The following is a 15,249-nucleotide window of genomic DNA, read 5'->3' as shown; positions in this document are numbered from 1 at the left end:
CCGTTTGTTGTATCCCTAAGTTTGTAGTAAATGAAACCCAGCTTTTAAAAAACGTTGCGAGTGAAAACACAAACGTTTTTTGGCTGAAAAAGTTCGTGATGCACGTGTTTCGAAGAGCAGAAGTGATAAGGACTGTCTCGAATTCATTCAAAATGGCAGTGTGCTCGTTCACTGAGGTCCGTGCCATAAGCTGCACGAGGCCCTGGCTCCAAAGTTGCGTGTTCTCACAATCCGATTCCTCCAAATCCCTCTCTCCACGTACTTCATTCACGATGCCCCAATCCATGCACGGTTCCGCAGTGTCGGCATCATCATCGGCCGTAATTAAACAATCGCAACAGATGTCCAACCCGCTCTCCAAGGTCGGAGTCGACGACGCACTGCCACAAATCGCCGCCGTAGTTTGGAAGTTTCAGACTCGGTATCGGGCCCAATGTCGACGAAATCGGCCTCGCAAAAAAAGTTTCGCGCGCATGTAGTCGTCACCGCCGCACACGAAATGTTCACCATCTTCACAGCTGAATACCGAGACTCCCGAAACGACAAGTTGGCTGCTAGGTGGTCAACAGCTATGAGCAAACACTCCGCAACGTGGCACCTAACGCGCGGATCACGCTCAAGCCAAGTAGTCACACTTTTGACGTTTTGTTGAGCGGCAGAAAAAAGCGTGCTAGTGCTCCCAACGGCCATCATGACCACACACGCCCGACACACATGACGAAACGCGTGGAACCGCTCTGGGCTCGTTTCTAGTCAGAAAACGAAACTGATTCAAGCCAGTGTGGCAGGCGTCGCGGAGCGGCGGGAGGAGACGGGCAAAGGGGTTGTGTTCAAGAGAAAAGAGGAGAGCAGACTTGTGAGAGAAGGGCAAGAAGTTGCGATAAAGAGAGAGGAGGATGCGGCGGGAGGGTGACCTTGAAAATCAAAACACACGAGAAGGAGGCAGGTTGGGTAGCTTGCTTGAAAGGTCCGCGAAACTCGCACGTAGAAAAACTTGGAAAAAGTGCCTGCGCGTGCAGAAGTTAAAATAAAGCATGGCCACCTGGATTGTGGTGCTCAGCAGTGTTCGAAGAATCGGCGGTCGTGCGTGGCCTCAAGAACTTCAATATTTCGCGATTTGCTCCGCACAAATTAACAGCAGTTTTCGCGCTTCCACACGCGAACGGAAGGCATGCTGAGTCGAGTGCGAAGTGAGGGAGAACAAGTCCTGAACACGAAACGAATCGCAAATTTGCTGTAACCGATCAGCGCCACTGATCTTGTTCCTAGTGGTACTTCAAACACTTTGTGGATGAAACCTTATCGAATTTTCTATCCACCCACAACGTGGCCTTAAGGGGACAGGTGCAGTAGTGTGTGTGCCTTTTGTACCGATGAACCGGCTTTCAACCACGGAGCCATTACGATATTCACATATTCTGACGCCCATTGGCAATGGACGCTTGTATGATGCATTATTACTGCAATATTTCATGTTGCATTGTGAAGCATGTATACAGGATGCGTGTGTTTCTGAAGTACAAAAGCTACTTTCACTGCATTTCCAAGCAGAGGAAGTTCTTTTCAATGTTTTAACAAGCTAAGGTATGGCCGTGTGGCAGAACATCCGCTTGCCACGCAAACGACTCGGGTTGAATCCCCAGTTTAGCCCAAACAACCCTGGTTCGGTCTCCACTCTGCTCCAAAACTTTTTATCTTCATTTTTTTATTTGCATTGTTGTGGATTTTTCGGTCAGGCATAAGATTTTTCGCTCACAACCAATGACGCTGACACATATGCCAGAATTTCTGCAAAACAAGCTCTTTAACGCTGTCACGTTAAAATGTGTTCTGTCAAGTAGGAGCTTTGCTTGCCAAGAGATAAGCAGTGAAACACGATTCCCAGTACAAAACCATTATTAGAGGCAGTTGTTCTATTTCAGCAGTATTACAATTTGAAGAATTTCATTTAATGAGAGTCTACTGTATATCTCCATGCGTAGAAAACATTTTTCATCTCTCAGCTCACCCATTGGCTGTTTGCTCCCTCTTTATTTTCTTGTGATGTTCCTTTCTGTTCTGTCACACAACACACACAAAATAGCACCCGAACTAGCTAGACCAACTTGGTTTCAAAGAGCACGACTTGTGAAAAAAAAATGCACACCTCTGGTGTCCGTTGCAGCAAGTTTCCTGCAAGATAGCGTGGGAGAGAGCTCCTCTTGCAGGGTTGCACGACTGGCCTCGTCCAGCTCAGAAACGGCTTGATGGGGAGGTGTCCTACGGAGGAACCTCGAGCACCCTGAAGGTCCCGCCTGGTCGCCTATGTGGCTTGGCCTGCGGCCGAGGTAACCCTGCGGCACGGGTGCACCTTCGTAGCCCAGGCTGCAGCTGGGGGAACTGCCACCAGTGGTTGACAGTGAGGGACCTAATAAACCGTTGGTGTCTGCATGCAAAGGGTGGAATGAAGCGTTTGATGTATGCAGTCTTATCAATGCGGCCACTGCAATTTTACATACATGAAGTATAAAAACAAGCTGCTCAATAAGTTGCCCTTTTGTAGTGTTGTCTGGTTTTCGTGTTGTATCTCGATATTGACATAACGGTGGCGACGAGTGAACCACGCAAACATGAGTGCTGGGCAGCCCCCCCAAATTAGGAGGTGCGGATGGTATCTGGCCAACGTATCGTGTTCGCCTGGAGGTTTACTTTGAAAGGCATAACATCACAGATACTGTCGAGCCCACATATAACGGCCCCACTTAAAACAAACTTTTGCTTAAAACAAACAATATCCGCGTGACCGTAAAAATATACATTGGTTCAATGGCACAAAATCGCACTTACAACGAACGTCTCCCAGCGCCACTGATCGGTTACAGCGAACGGAGTCAGCGGTGTGCCGACTTCCCAAGAAACCAATTTCAACCAACGATCAGGCATCGGCGACGTGCCCATACATTCTTATTGTGAAACGCCGATTCTGCCTCCGCGCCCCTCTAGTTGCTGCTCTCCTCAACCGCTTTTTGTTACGCACCCCTCCGTCCTTTGTCCCCCCACTACTTTGAGCACCCTGCATCGCCGGACGAGGCCTGTGTTTTCACACTGCCACCAATCTTGGGAAGACCAGTCCGCCACGTACCCCATTTTTGATGGCTGGTACTGTCGTTGACATTGCCGGCCTGGAGTGACCAGACCATTTGCCGAAATTGTCGGCTACTGACTGTATCCGATAGTCTGCGTCTAGTGCACGTGCGTACGCTACCCCACAGATTCTGACAATTTGCTATCCGTTCCGTGTTTAGGATTTGTCCTCGCTCCCTTCACACTCGACTCGGCATTCCCTTCGCACGCGAGCGGAAGCGCAAAAATGGCTGTCCATTTGTGCGAAATGAATCGAAAAATATCGAAGATCGTGAGGCTACGCAAACCCGCCGGCGCAACAAGACGATTTTTTTTATCACAGCCGCCGATTCTTTGAACGCCACCGCGCGCACCGAACGTGCCGACCATGCTTTGACGGCTGCGCACACTGGCACTCTTTTAAAGTTTTTCTACAGGCGAGTTTCGCGGACCTTTCAAGCGAACTACCCAACCTGCCTCCTTCCCGTGTCTTGGTTTTCAAGGTCGCCCGCCCGCCGCATCCTCCTCTCTCTTTATCGCACGGAGGAAGGAATTTTCATTCCCCCGTGCTTAATCGCAACTCCTTGCCCTTCTCTCGCAAGTCTGCTCTCCTCTCTTGATCACAACCCCTTCACCTGTCTCCACTGCTCTGCGACGCCCGCCACGCTGGCTCGAATTAGTTTCGTTTTCCGAATGGAAACGCGCCCAGAGCTGTTCCACGCGTGTGCGCGTCTTGCTCGCTCTTGGTGTGTGTGTGTGTGTGTGTGTGGTCATGATGGCCGGCGGGAGGACTAGCACACTTTTTCGTGCCGCTCAACAAAACGTCCAAAGTATGACCGCTAAGCTAGAGCGTAATCCGCGTGTTAGGTGCCGCGTTGCGAAGCGCTTGCTCATAGCTGTTGACCACCTGGCAGCCAACTTGCCGCTTCAAGAGTCCCGGTATTCAGCTGTGGAGATGGTGAATATTTAGTGCGGCTACATGTGCGCGTAACTATTTTCGCGAAGCCGACTTCGTCGATTGTCAGGCCCGATGCCAAGCCTGAAGCTTCCGAACAGGAGCACTACGGCGGCGATTTGTGGCAGCGCGTCGTCGACTCCGACCTGGGAGAGCTGATGGGACATGTGTTATAATGATTTGATTTCGGCCGATGATGATGCTGACACTGCGGAACTGTGCTCGAATTGGGGCATTGTGAATGAAGCACGTGGCGAGAGCGATTTGGAGGAATCGGATTGCGAGAACGACGAAGCTTTGAAGCCAGCGCCTCATGCAGCTTATGCCACGAGCACAGAGATAGTGCACGTATCTCATTTAAAGCATTATGCGCGATGCATTTCATAATACTGTCAAGCGACCAGGCAGCCGCTTTCACCGAGCGGGGGAATTAGTGTGAGCGCGACAAGCGAATGACTCTTTATTCTCTTTGTAATCATCACCACCTGTACATCTTCTTCGTCTAAGAATATCATCACCAGCGTGATTTAGCTCGAGCCTGGCCGAATAAACCGGTTCCTCACAATATTACTAAGTATTACGAAATTGGAATTTGACGATTGTTCAGCTGTGAAGGGACTGACTTTCACTTAGAAACAGGCTGTATTTCAGCTTGTTCGAGCTGCAATAAAGCCTGCAACTGACAATATGCAGCTCGAGTCAGGCTTATTGTCTGCTTTGTTGCTTGGAGGTGTGCTCCATGTCGGCGAGTTACAAATCTGCTCATTGGTACCGCTGTAACTCGTGTTACTAACTTATACTACTAAGTATTACAAAATTGGAATGTGACGATTGTTCAGCTGTGCAGGGACTAACTTTCAGTTAGAAACAGGCCGTATTTCAGCTGGTTCAAGCTGCAATAAAGCCTGCAGCTGACAATATGCAGCTCGAATTAGGCTTATTGCCTGCTTTGTTGCTTGGAGGTGTGCTTCATGTCGGCGAGTTACAAGTTGGCCGACAGCCTGCAACACTGCGCTGGAACCACCAGCTACTGGTTCCATCAGCTGCTGGTTCTATCAGCTGCTGGTTTCAACACCTGCTGGAACCACCAGGTACTGGTTCCATCAGCTGCTGGTTTCAACACCCACTGCAACCACCAGCTACTGGTTCCGTCACCTGCTGGTTCCATTACCTCCTGGGAATGTTCTAATAGACCAGCACTGCTGGCAGCAATAGCCAATCAGCAGGAAAGTTTCACCTGTGTCCTGATGGTATGTGAAGCTCTGCAGGTGGTAACTGTCCAGAAGCTTCCACCAACCTTTACAGCAGAAATATTTGCATCACCGTACGAGATGCTTGCTGCGATTTCTAACCAAAATACAGCTGCTTGCACTAGTTCTGAAAAAGCTTGACAAGTTTTTAGAGCACGAAATTTGATGACATCAGAGCGAAAGCTCATTTATTTAAATTAAAAACGTGCTTCAGTGTTCCTCAAAAGCGAGCAGCCATTCTGATGACTTGCAGTGCAAAACATTTCAGCCGGTCATCGCTAGGAACATGGTTGACCAGAACGAATGTTATACGAAAGATGTCCTCTCACCATGAGGCGGTCCCTGGCTGCGACGCTGGCCAGGACTGGCTGCCTCGGGATCCTCGGCGGGCTTGGCCTGCTCGGGGGGGCTCTCCAGGCGCCCCCTCTTGCCACTGCTGTTCTCCCCACCGCTCGAGCCGCTGAGGCCCACCGCTGGGGCTGTGCTGTGGGAAATGAATGTGCACGTTTTTCTTTTTCTGCTTAACTCCGCTCGAGCAAGTGAAACTGCAATGGCAGAATTTTGCTCTTTATAAACAGGCTCTCTCTCTTGCACTGGGTTTACTTAGCGATAAAAGATAACAAGTTTAAGGTCCGACCCAGGTAAATGACCAGCTTTAGAAAAGTACAGACGTAACATTTTCTGGAAGGAGCAAGTTTAGCACAATTATGCTAGCATGGTTACCATGGTAGATAAGTTCCTACCACACAGACTAAAACAGCATCGACATAAAAATGCCGAATGTTTTTCGATTTGAAAGCAAGGATTGCGTCAGCTGCCCACTGCTGATGCAGAGTGCAAATGACTTCATTGCGATGGCAGTCCTCTCGTGAGAATCGATCTACTCAAATGGGAGGCTACCCGGGATACCTAACTTCTACGAGCTAAGCTCCCTAAGGCGTGGATCTGTCCATCCCTTGTATGTACCCGACCACCTATAGTTCCACCTTTGCAAACTTCCCACTACTTCGTACTTGCAAAGATCCCACAACACCCCATCACCAATCGACCACTTCATCAACCATGAAGCCGTTATAATGAAGGCGGAACAAAAGCGACATATAGCTACCACTTACAAATATTAAAATTATTTGTATAAACATATACAGTGTGTCACGTCTTTTATGATGTAGTGGGCGATATTGGCGGATGGTTCATGGTTTAGCGAAGAAACCCTCCAGTACTTCACCCCACTCATCATTCACTCCTTGGATATGCGGTGATTTTTTTATTTGCTAAGATATCTTTATAAAGCTTTTGGGGTATGTTCATACATTAACACTAAAGAAAGTGCACCTTTTCATAAAATTCTGTTCATTGGTTGTAGAGTTACTGAAGTCTAGCCCAATGGTTCACAAGTGTGCCTGATAAAAAGCCGGCACAAATCCCTTAATGTAACAGCTTGCAAACTGGGCTAGATTCACAATGATAGGGCTACTTTCACAAAACTGGGCAAGTTTTGTGCTTTTTTACAATAAAACGTGACTGCAGATGCACTGCCATGGTCATATATAAGAACACAGCAATGTGCAACTTTAATATTGCTAACATCACACTGTGGTCCCAAACTCTAGACTCTAAAACACGGACACAAGCAGAGAAATCAGTAAAGTCTATGTTGCACAAAAAATTAGGACGACTGTGGCTCGCCGTATACCTGAGCTCCGATTGCAAAAAAAAAAAAGACTCTGTGAAAAGCTTTTTATCAGTGTTCCTCAGCAATCAAGCTAACACTGAAGAGACTCCTTGCAGCAGGAATTCTGTCGAGGAGAGCATGCCACTCATCATTGCTGATGACTAATGCGCATGTCTCAAACCCAACAACACCTCGCCCCCACTATACAGTAAAAAAGCTTTTATGTAGACAGGGCCACACACAACCTCGTGCCCACGAGTTGCCATTGATGGATTCATTAAGAGCGTGCTGTGGTGCTTTCCTAATTTGTATCTGCCAGCCCTATGATCACCTTTCCATTCAATCAGTGGGAATCCCAAAATGTGCTCACGGTGAGAAATACTGTCTTGGCACTGACTGGGCAGGTGGAGTTGCCTGTAGGGTGAACAGGTTCACGACACTACCCTGAATAGCAAGCCATCTGGAAGAGCCTGGCCTTCCAGATGAGGCGCACGAGCCAGGCGAGGCATTCCTGTGCATGCATGATGGGCTGCAGAGGGCCAATTGCGTGACAGGACCGTCAAAACAACCTTTCTAAATAAAAACACTGCGAACTATGAGAGCACTAAGTTCACTGTTTCTTATACTGCGCAAACCAACACATACCGTACCATTTCCAATTATTAACAATACGGAATGGCGATAAAGTGGTCAAAAAGTCAGCACAGGCTATTAGTTGCTATAAGTGGCTGGCCAGTGAAGAAAGGGCTCATTTCTTTCTGGAACTACATTCCTTCCATGCCAATAGCAGAAATGCCATAATGCAAGCCATCACACAGGATGAACATGCCTCTCAAGAACTCACGGTCAGGACAAGCTGGCAGGCAGCCTTACGATCCTTCCTCCAGAACGAACTCCCACCAAATGTATTCGTTTAGATCACTACTTATGGATACCATAATCTCGCTACATTAGTAGGGCAACTGCCAGACCCACGTTGAGGCTTCAGTACCTTTATGCTCACATACTTCCCAGGGTTGGCCTGTAACTTATCGGCCCACAGTGGACCACGCCGAATGACATCAGGAATGTAGGGCCAACCTGGAATCCCTCCAAATAGCCTGACAGGAGCTTCGTTAACTGCCTGAAGCTCTCTCTGAAAACCAATCGCACTCTTTAGGGAAGCACAAACACACTCCCTGCCGAATTACTTTACATTGCACAAAATACAACAAACTCCAAATAGACCTCATCGCCAAGCGTACGGTTCCATACCAACTGGCACTGTCCCAGAGCCAATGATCCACAACGTCAATCACTCCAGTCTAACATACATGGGAGGCCTCGGTTAAGAATCTGGGCTCCAAATAGACCTCATCGCCAAGCGTACGGTTCCATACCAACTCTAACTGGCACTGCCCCAGAGCCAATATTCCACAACGACAATCACTCCAGTCTAACATACATGGGAGGCCTCGGTTGAGAATCTGGGCGAAAAAATCCTCTTTGACCATATACTAACCATCTAAGGGGAGGTCAGTAAAGCCTCACTCTAGACGTGTGGCGGGTTGGGCTGATTGGTATGACATGACGATAGTTATAGCGCGAGAACAGAACGACGGCAAATAGTCTACTTCTTGTCCCTTTGTCATTTTCCCGTTGCCACGCTATAACTATCCTCACTCTAGAACTCAAACCCAAACAAGGCTTTCAAAATATGTTTTTTCTCTCTCTCCACAAAAATCTGAAAATAATGAAGCCAGATATGGTATAGGGCACATTAATTGTACAGTCTAAATGTTGTTTCGCAATTGGGATATGAGTGTGCGGAAAGTAAAGTAGAGGAGAACATCAGTGACCATGCAACCATTGGCCTCGACAAACACTACCAGGCTTGCATGAACATAAATGCCATATAAAGTGGACAATTACAATCATGGCCAGCGCTTGTATTTTACCACACCGACTAAACTTTGGAATTGGGGCATGCACAAAATGGTTGACTTTCTAGCACGGGCGCTTAAATGAATGATAAAATGAAGGTTAATATGGTCGTACAAACCAGCTGGGATTTTCATTTTTGAGCACTTTACAGCTGCGAAAATTTCCATCTCAGAGCAGATTAGAGCAGCTAATTTTGCATCTGGAAGCACATTAAAGCAGCCAACTTCACATCCTCATCAATATGACATACATGAAACTGGCTGCAAGTGCGAAGTCTCTTCCATGGACTTCCCCAAATAATGGTCTTTAGATTATCATACCTGAACACCCGAACCTGTAGATAGGCGGCCAAAACTGCACAAGCATTTTTCTGTCTCTCTCTACTTTCCCATCTCTCTCACTGCAAAAATGCATGCTCACGACAGGGCACAAACTATTTTCTGTGTCAGAGGCATGCGAAGGCCTGTCCTGTAAACAGTGCCCTTTGTTGGAGTCATCATATCTACGCTGCAACACATGCTTTGTTTTAGAAAGTTTACGTTTCACCATTTATCCATCCTGTATTCCCTTGCGATGAGAGACAATATTTGTACGTACGGCAAAATTCTAACTCGCTGTTGTAAAACTTGCCAAGAAAAACGAGAACCGCACTTCCACCAAGCCCTTCATCATGAAGTTCTTAAGCGGCCCTGCAACACTTTTGGAGCATGGTCAGAAAAAGCTGCCAATTGGAAGTAGAGGCTTCCAAAAACACGCGAGCCAAATGTTCTAGCCCATCACGCGGCCTACAATTCTCAATTAATTAAAAAAGTCAGTTAAAAATTGCTTTCTCTTCCTTCGGCAAATTATGAAAGACGCTCGAAAATCACACATGGCAAGCCTATTTATTAGCCGTTGGCCGATTTGAACATGGCACACTCGGTCGTTATAGAGGTCGCAAACGACACGACTTGTCCACGGGTGCGCGTATGATCTCATTGAAAAACCCGCAAAAAAAATTAAAAAGTGCTCAAAGTCACGAAGCGCGCGTGACATACTTTGTTTGCCGCTCACATTTTTGCGGCATTGAATTTCTGAGGCAATGAGCTCTTCCAGTGAATTAATTTCATGATGACTCAAAAAAGTGTTTCAGGGCCCCTCAAAAGAGTGATTTTGCATACGAGAGAAAGCAGAAGAATGAGTGCTTGCTAATACAAGTTTCCTACAACTAGACCTTTTCAACTATATGTGAAAGCTTAGGTCCTCTTGTGTCGCTGTGTCATTGGACCTGCTTTTTCCTAGCATTGTCAAGAAGAGCTTAAAAACAATGGGGCACACAAACATGTCTTACCAAACCAATAACGATGCACTTTGCACAGGCAGCTACAGCTGCCACGACGATTTTCAAAAAGGACCTTTGTCAGTGATTCAAACTAGGCCGTGCATAAGCAGGATTTCACTGGTTAAAGTACGATTTATTTTAGATAAATTAAGAAGTACACTTTGTATAGCTCCAAATTCATTTTTATAAATTATGTAACAGGTGCGGTAGGACAAAAAATGATTGTGAATTATTTCGAATGCATGTGCAAAGTCAGCGTAATTTTCACACCCCCTTATAGAAGGTCTAAAATTGCAAAAACAGTATGCAAATAAGTACAATGATTAACCTGTTTCTACTGACAATAAACATTAGGCTGACTTTAGCACTAATCGCACTGCGCCTTCCTCGTTCAGCCAGCACTATTGACAGCTTCGCATTCAGTCAGTGTGAGGTCAAAATATGCCTACGTGGAGCAAGCAGAGCTCAGCATGCCCGACGAGGGTCTTGGGCCAAACACCGCAAGACGCTTCCGAAGCCTTGCGAGTTTTTCACGCCACAGCCGCCATGCGAGTGCGTCACGCCGCTGCCGCCGTGAGGGTGATCTACGCCGCAGAAAGACAATCGGATGACAAGGTTGTCAACCAATCTTCTCAAACAAAAGCCTTGCAGACTACATGACACTAACATAGCGAAATGGTTTATTCTATTTAGCAATCAGTACATTACCACTCCTGATAAGAAACAGTATGGTACAGTATTAAAGTAGTCAAAAAGTTAGCACATGCTAAAACACAGCTGAATCGTATTGAAAGAAGGGATTTGTGAGGGTTCATTTTTACTTTACCCAACCATTCTGAAAGCAAGCAAATCTCAGAGCAATAGAAGGTACAGAGAATGTTAACTGTACTGTGTAATGTTAAGTGTACTATGTTGACTGTACAGAGCTAGATAACATTCAGCATAACGAAACCAGATTTCTGTTCCTTCTACATACCTTCCCGCTCTCTCTTCTATTACACAGCTTGGCAAAAGCGATCCCTGCGCCACAGGTTTTATTTCTCTTCAAAAAGAATTGAAAGCAAATTTTTGTACATTAAATACTATGATTATACACTAAATCTCGTGAAAATAATTATGGACAAACAATTATAAAGAAAAGAAGCTTGATGAATTATTTGAAAATGCTTGGGAAAGTTCTCTCCTCGTGGTACTGTCAGCTCTAAAAAGGTGAGTATGAAGTAAGAAATGTTTCAATTGACATCAGCAAGCAGGTGGCGTGCAAGCACAGCAGGCCATTCATTACATTGCATGGCCACAAAAAGCCTTGATCGCCACGACAGATTTCATGTAGTCTATGCCCATGCTCCTTTCGTATGCTGTCTGCAAGCCGCTAATAGTGTCCAGTGTGTTTCTTTTTTCCTGCTAATATACTGTCAGACACCAGCTGCTTGACCTTACACCTGTGTCCCTACATTCGCGAAATAGAAAGTGTCGGGGTACCAGCACACTCTGGAGACTACTCGCCTGAATGCTCGAGTTTTTTTTTTGTCAATCGGACAGGTGAGCCATTCATTTCAGGGAGGCTTGCAAGAGATTAGCTGGTCTGTTTTCACGACATCCCCAATCATCATAAACTAGAGTGGAGGGCTTACTTCCCCCCTGCACAAGTAAGTCAACCAAGGCACAGGAATGCATCGGAAGAAAACTGCAGATGCAATTTTTCCAGCCCATATGTGCTGAGCAACATATCACCGGAAGATATTAAGCCAAATGCAAATGGTGCCACGGCCGGATACTATGCGTGATTGTTTCCCCGGGCAGTGGGAAGTTGTTGACCAGCTCAGATCCAGTAAGACATGGGTCGTGGAATGGGCAACACAGGTTGCCATGAACAACATGGAATCATCTGCACCTACCTTCTAATGAAAATTTTCCGTCGAGCCTTACTTACACCAGCAGACCACTACGACACTAAAAGCAGCTGTTGTGGTACAAGTATAGCTTTGAACCACTTTCCTATATTCGAGCCACCCATGCACGCAAAGCCGCTCGTGGTCGCCTTCTGGCCTCCCAAGAAAACCAACAGCGTCGATAAGATCAAGGACACCGCTATGTGCACTTTTCGCCCGGTTCGTTGGTTCTGCTCTGGTCTCCCACCGGGCAGGTTGGCCTGTAAAACTGCTCCCTCAGTACACAGGACCATACAAAGTGCTTCGTGAGGTGACTCCCGTCACTTATGAAATCGCTCCTGCTGCCTCGTTTTCATCCACCCCTCGAAACAGCGAAATCATACATGTCACACATCTGAAGCAGTACCACTCTCCCACTGACGTCCAGATGCGCCGGTACGGCACCTTTACCGACGGTAGTTCTACATGTAGGCTGCCACTGTGCAAATTGTCAATGCACGTATGCATCCGACGAATGAAGGTCGCTTGCTGCTCGAGCGACGAGCCAGACTGGCCAGTGCTGCAACCACTCTTGCAAATATATTTTGCAAATATTGTGGGCATTTACAACACACTTCTTCATTACCTTTACATAACCATCATCACATGGTGTTCCTCATCTTCATCGTTGGTGCATATAACCTTTGAGTCTGTTCTGTGCCTCGATGTGACAGTTTTTGGCCACGTCTACCAGGCCTAAAAAGGCGTGTAAAGGACTACATCTCAAGTGATGGAGGTTACTCCTCGATTCCCTGTCCCCGCTCACCCGCTTTACTTCTTGGAGCTTCACTCAAGTAGTCGTTTGGGCTACGTGCCCACCAGCACGCCACAGGACGAACCCTCAGGTGCTTCTCCCTTTAACCCTCGGGCTACGACTGCCACAGCTACTCACTCTTGAATCGTCAGTGGACCCCCTTGCGAGCCCCCTCTGTTTTCTGGACTCTGAAATGAGGACACGGACTGGCTACACCAATATGACATAGTGAATGCAGCGAACTGTTGGGTCGATCCACACAATCTCCGCCACATCTCCTTTTTATCTTACTGGCATGACGAAGACTTGGTTTTTTAATTACCAGATCGACTTTCTCGACTGGGACGTCTTCAAAGAACATCTGCGACAAGACTTTGCTAGTCCAGCAGTTCGAGCCAGCCTGGCAAAGAGAACTCTTGATGGTCGCAAACAACTACGCGAGTCTTATACCGCATATATCGAGGATGTTCTCTCTCTTTGTCAACGTGTCAACACCTTCATGACCGAGACAAAGTGCACCATCTGCTCAAAGGCATAGGTTCTGTTGCCTTCAATGCTTTGGTCGCAAACGACCCAACTACCGTTGCTTGATTGATGTTTTATTTTATTTATTACATACTGCCAATACCTTTAGGAATTATTGCAGGAAGGACACAAACTATAAACAAATAAGGAAAAAAGACAAAAGAAAAAACACTGCGAAATAACTTTTTTTTTCTTTTTTTCCCTTTTTTTGTACTGAATGGCAAAGTTAAGATAAACAGGAAAATGCACATCAGCTAAACATTTATACACAACTGTGAAATCTGTTTAGTGCTGACACATATCATTATACTTGCGATTATACAATCATAATTACACATTAGTACGTAAGCTTTACAAAAAATACGAAAAAAAAAATACATTCTATGCACAGGTAGTGGAATGTAGGTAGCAGAATAAATACCAATAGTAGTATACATCGCTAAGGAAAAAGGCAAAAAATTTGTAGTTTTATGTTTGTGCATCATGTAAGTAACATTCAAGTAGTGATAAAAAGGTAGTTAGTGAGGTGGTATTGGTAATAGTAGAAGGTAAGTCATTCACTGTCATATGGCTAGTGGAAAGAAAGTATTTAAAGCAATTTGTATGAAAGCGATATTCATTTAGGGTGTATGAGTGCTTTAGTAGAGTTATTCTTGTGTCAGAAATAGAGATATACCGTATTTACTCGCATAATCCTCGCACTCGCATAATTCTCGCAACCCCCCCACATCGCCCTAGAAAAATACGAAAAAATTTTTTCCTCGAGTAATTATCGCACCCCCGAAAACTGCCGCAATAATGTCTGCTCGTTCCAGCCACTGATGATGATAGCGCGCGCCATTTGGCGCCATCTCTTAAGCATCAAGCGTACTATTGCACGGAGATTCAAACCAATCCAAGCCAAACCGAAGTGGCCAGTGCGCGTTGCGGCGTGTTTTGTATGTTGCGTCGGTTATCTTGGCACGTTATGGGGAGATACTGAAGCCACACGGCTGCTTCAAGTTGCAAGTGATAGATCATACGCTAAACAACGGCAACAGGGCCGCCGGTAGGCCTTTCGGAGCCTACGAGTTTTGTGTTCGCTACTGGTGACGGCAGCTGAAAGCCACCAAGACGCGTTGGGCCTGCCGTGTGCCTAAAACTGGGTTTGATGGTAAATTAGAAGTGTGGCAGCCTGGGCTAGTTGGTATGGCATGACGATAGTTATAGCGCGAGAACAGAACGACGACGCAGAGACAAGAAGGACACGAGCGCTAACTTCCAACTGAGTTTATTGCGCAGAGCACGAAAATATATAGAGGAGACAGTAACCATGTGATAAAAACCATATGGCACAAAGAGCAGAACATGAATAAGAAAAAAACCAAAAACAAACAACACAAAAACAAGGGCACTGAAAAACAGCAAAGAAAAATCTAGAAGAAAACGAAACAGAAAGGTAAAGATAATATAACTACCTGCCCGCACCGAAACCTTCGAGGAACCTGCGTTCCTTCTCGGACAAAGCCACGGAAGCCTTTCTAACACAAGGCACCTGTTCGCGTGCCATCTGCGCGGCCTCGACAATGACTCGGGTGCTTTCATCTCTGTGGTTGTACAGCGTCGCTGTGTCCCTCTACCTCTAGTCAGTGATCTTCTATTGGTAAAAATGGGCAAAAAACTGCAGCAAAAGTTAGAAGGCTCGCATGTCGTCAAAATATTCAGATACGTGGATGATTTCTTGGTTCTTGTAAATTGTAATTCTTCTATGTTTCACTCGTTTGCGACTCAAACTATAGGTGTGTTCGAAGATTGTTTAAAGCCTCTTGTGTTG

The 15,249-nt window shown here is 46.3% G+C and overlaps 2 protein-coding genes across 13 annotated transcripts in view; one reads left to right on the top strand and one right to left on the bottom strand.

Annotated features, from left to right (window-relative positions):
- Positions 1-15,249, bottom strand: part of LOC142785024 (uncharacterized) — a 424,940-nt gene that overhangs the window by 228,061 nt on the left and 181,630 nt on the right. For 10 of the 11 annotated variants that reach the window (XM_075883440.1, XM_075883442.1, XM_075883443.1 and 7 more), the window contains exons 11-13: positions 10,676-10,810; positions 5,637-5,791; positions 2,147-2,425 (exon numbers count right to left, since the gene is read on the bottom strand). In XM_075883440.1, the coding sequence (XP_075739555.1) occupies positions 2,147-2,425; positions 5,637-5,791; positions 10,676-10,810 (569 nt within the window). The remainder of the gene's footprint in view (positions 1-2,146; positions 2,426-5,636; positions 5,792-10,675; positions 10,811-15,249) is intronic. The other variant, XM_075883447.1, reaches the window with a different exon arrangement.
- LOC142785027 (uncharacterized) overlaps positions 1-15,249 on the top strand; it is a 109,104-nt gene that overhangs the window by 47,467 nt on the left and 46,388 nt on the right. The window lies entirely within an intron of this gene.

Source organism: Rhipicephalus microplus, unplaced genomic scaffold (assembly GCF_043290135.1).
Source record: "Rhipicephalus microplus isolate Deutch F79 unplaced genomic scaffold, USDA_Rmic scaffold_17, whole genome shotgun sequence".
Lineage (NCBI taxonomy): Eukaryota > Metazoa > Arthropoda > Arachnida > Ixodida > Ixodidae > Rhipicephalus > Rhipicephalus microplus.
The sequence above is the reverse complement of the archived record's forward strand: the minus strand, read 5'-3'. Positions and strand labels throughout refer to the sequence as shown.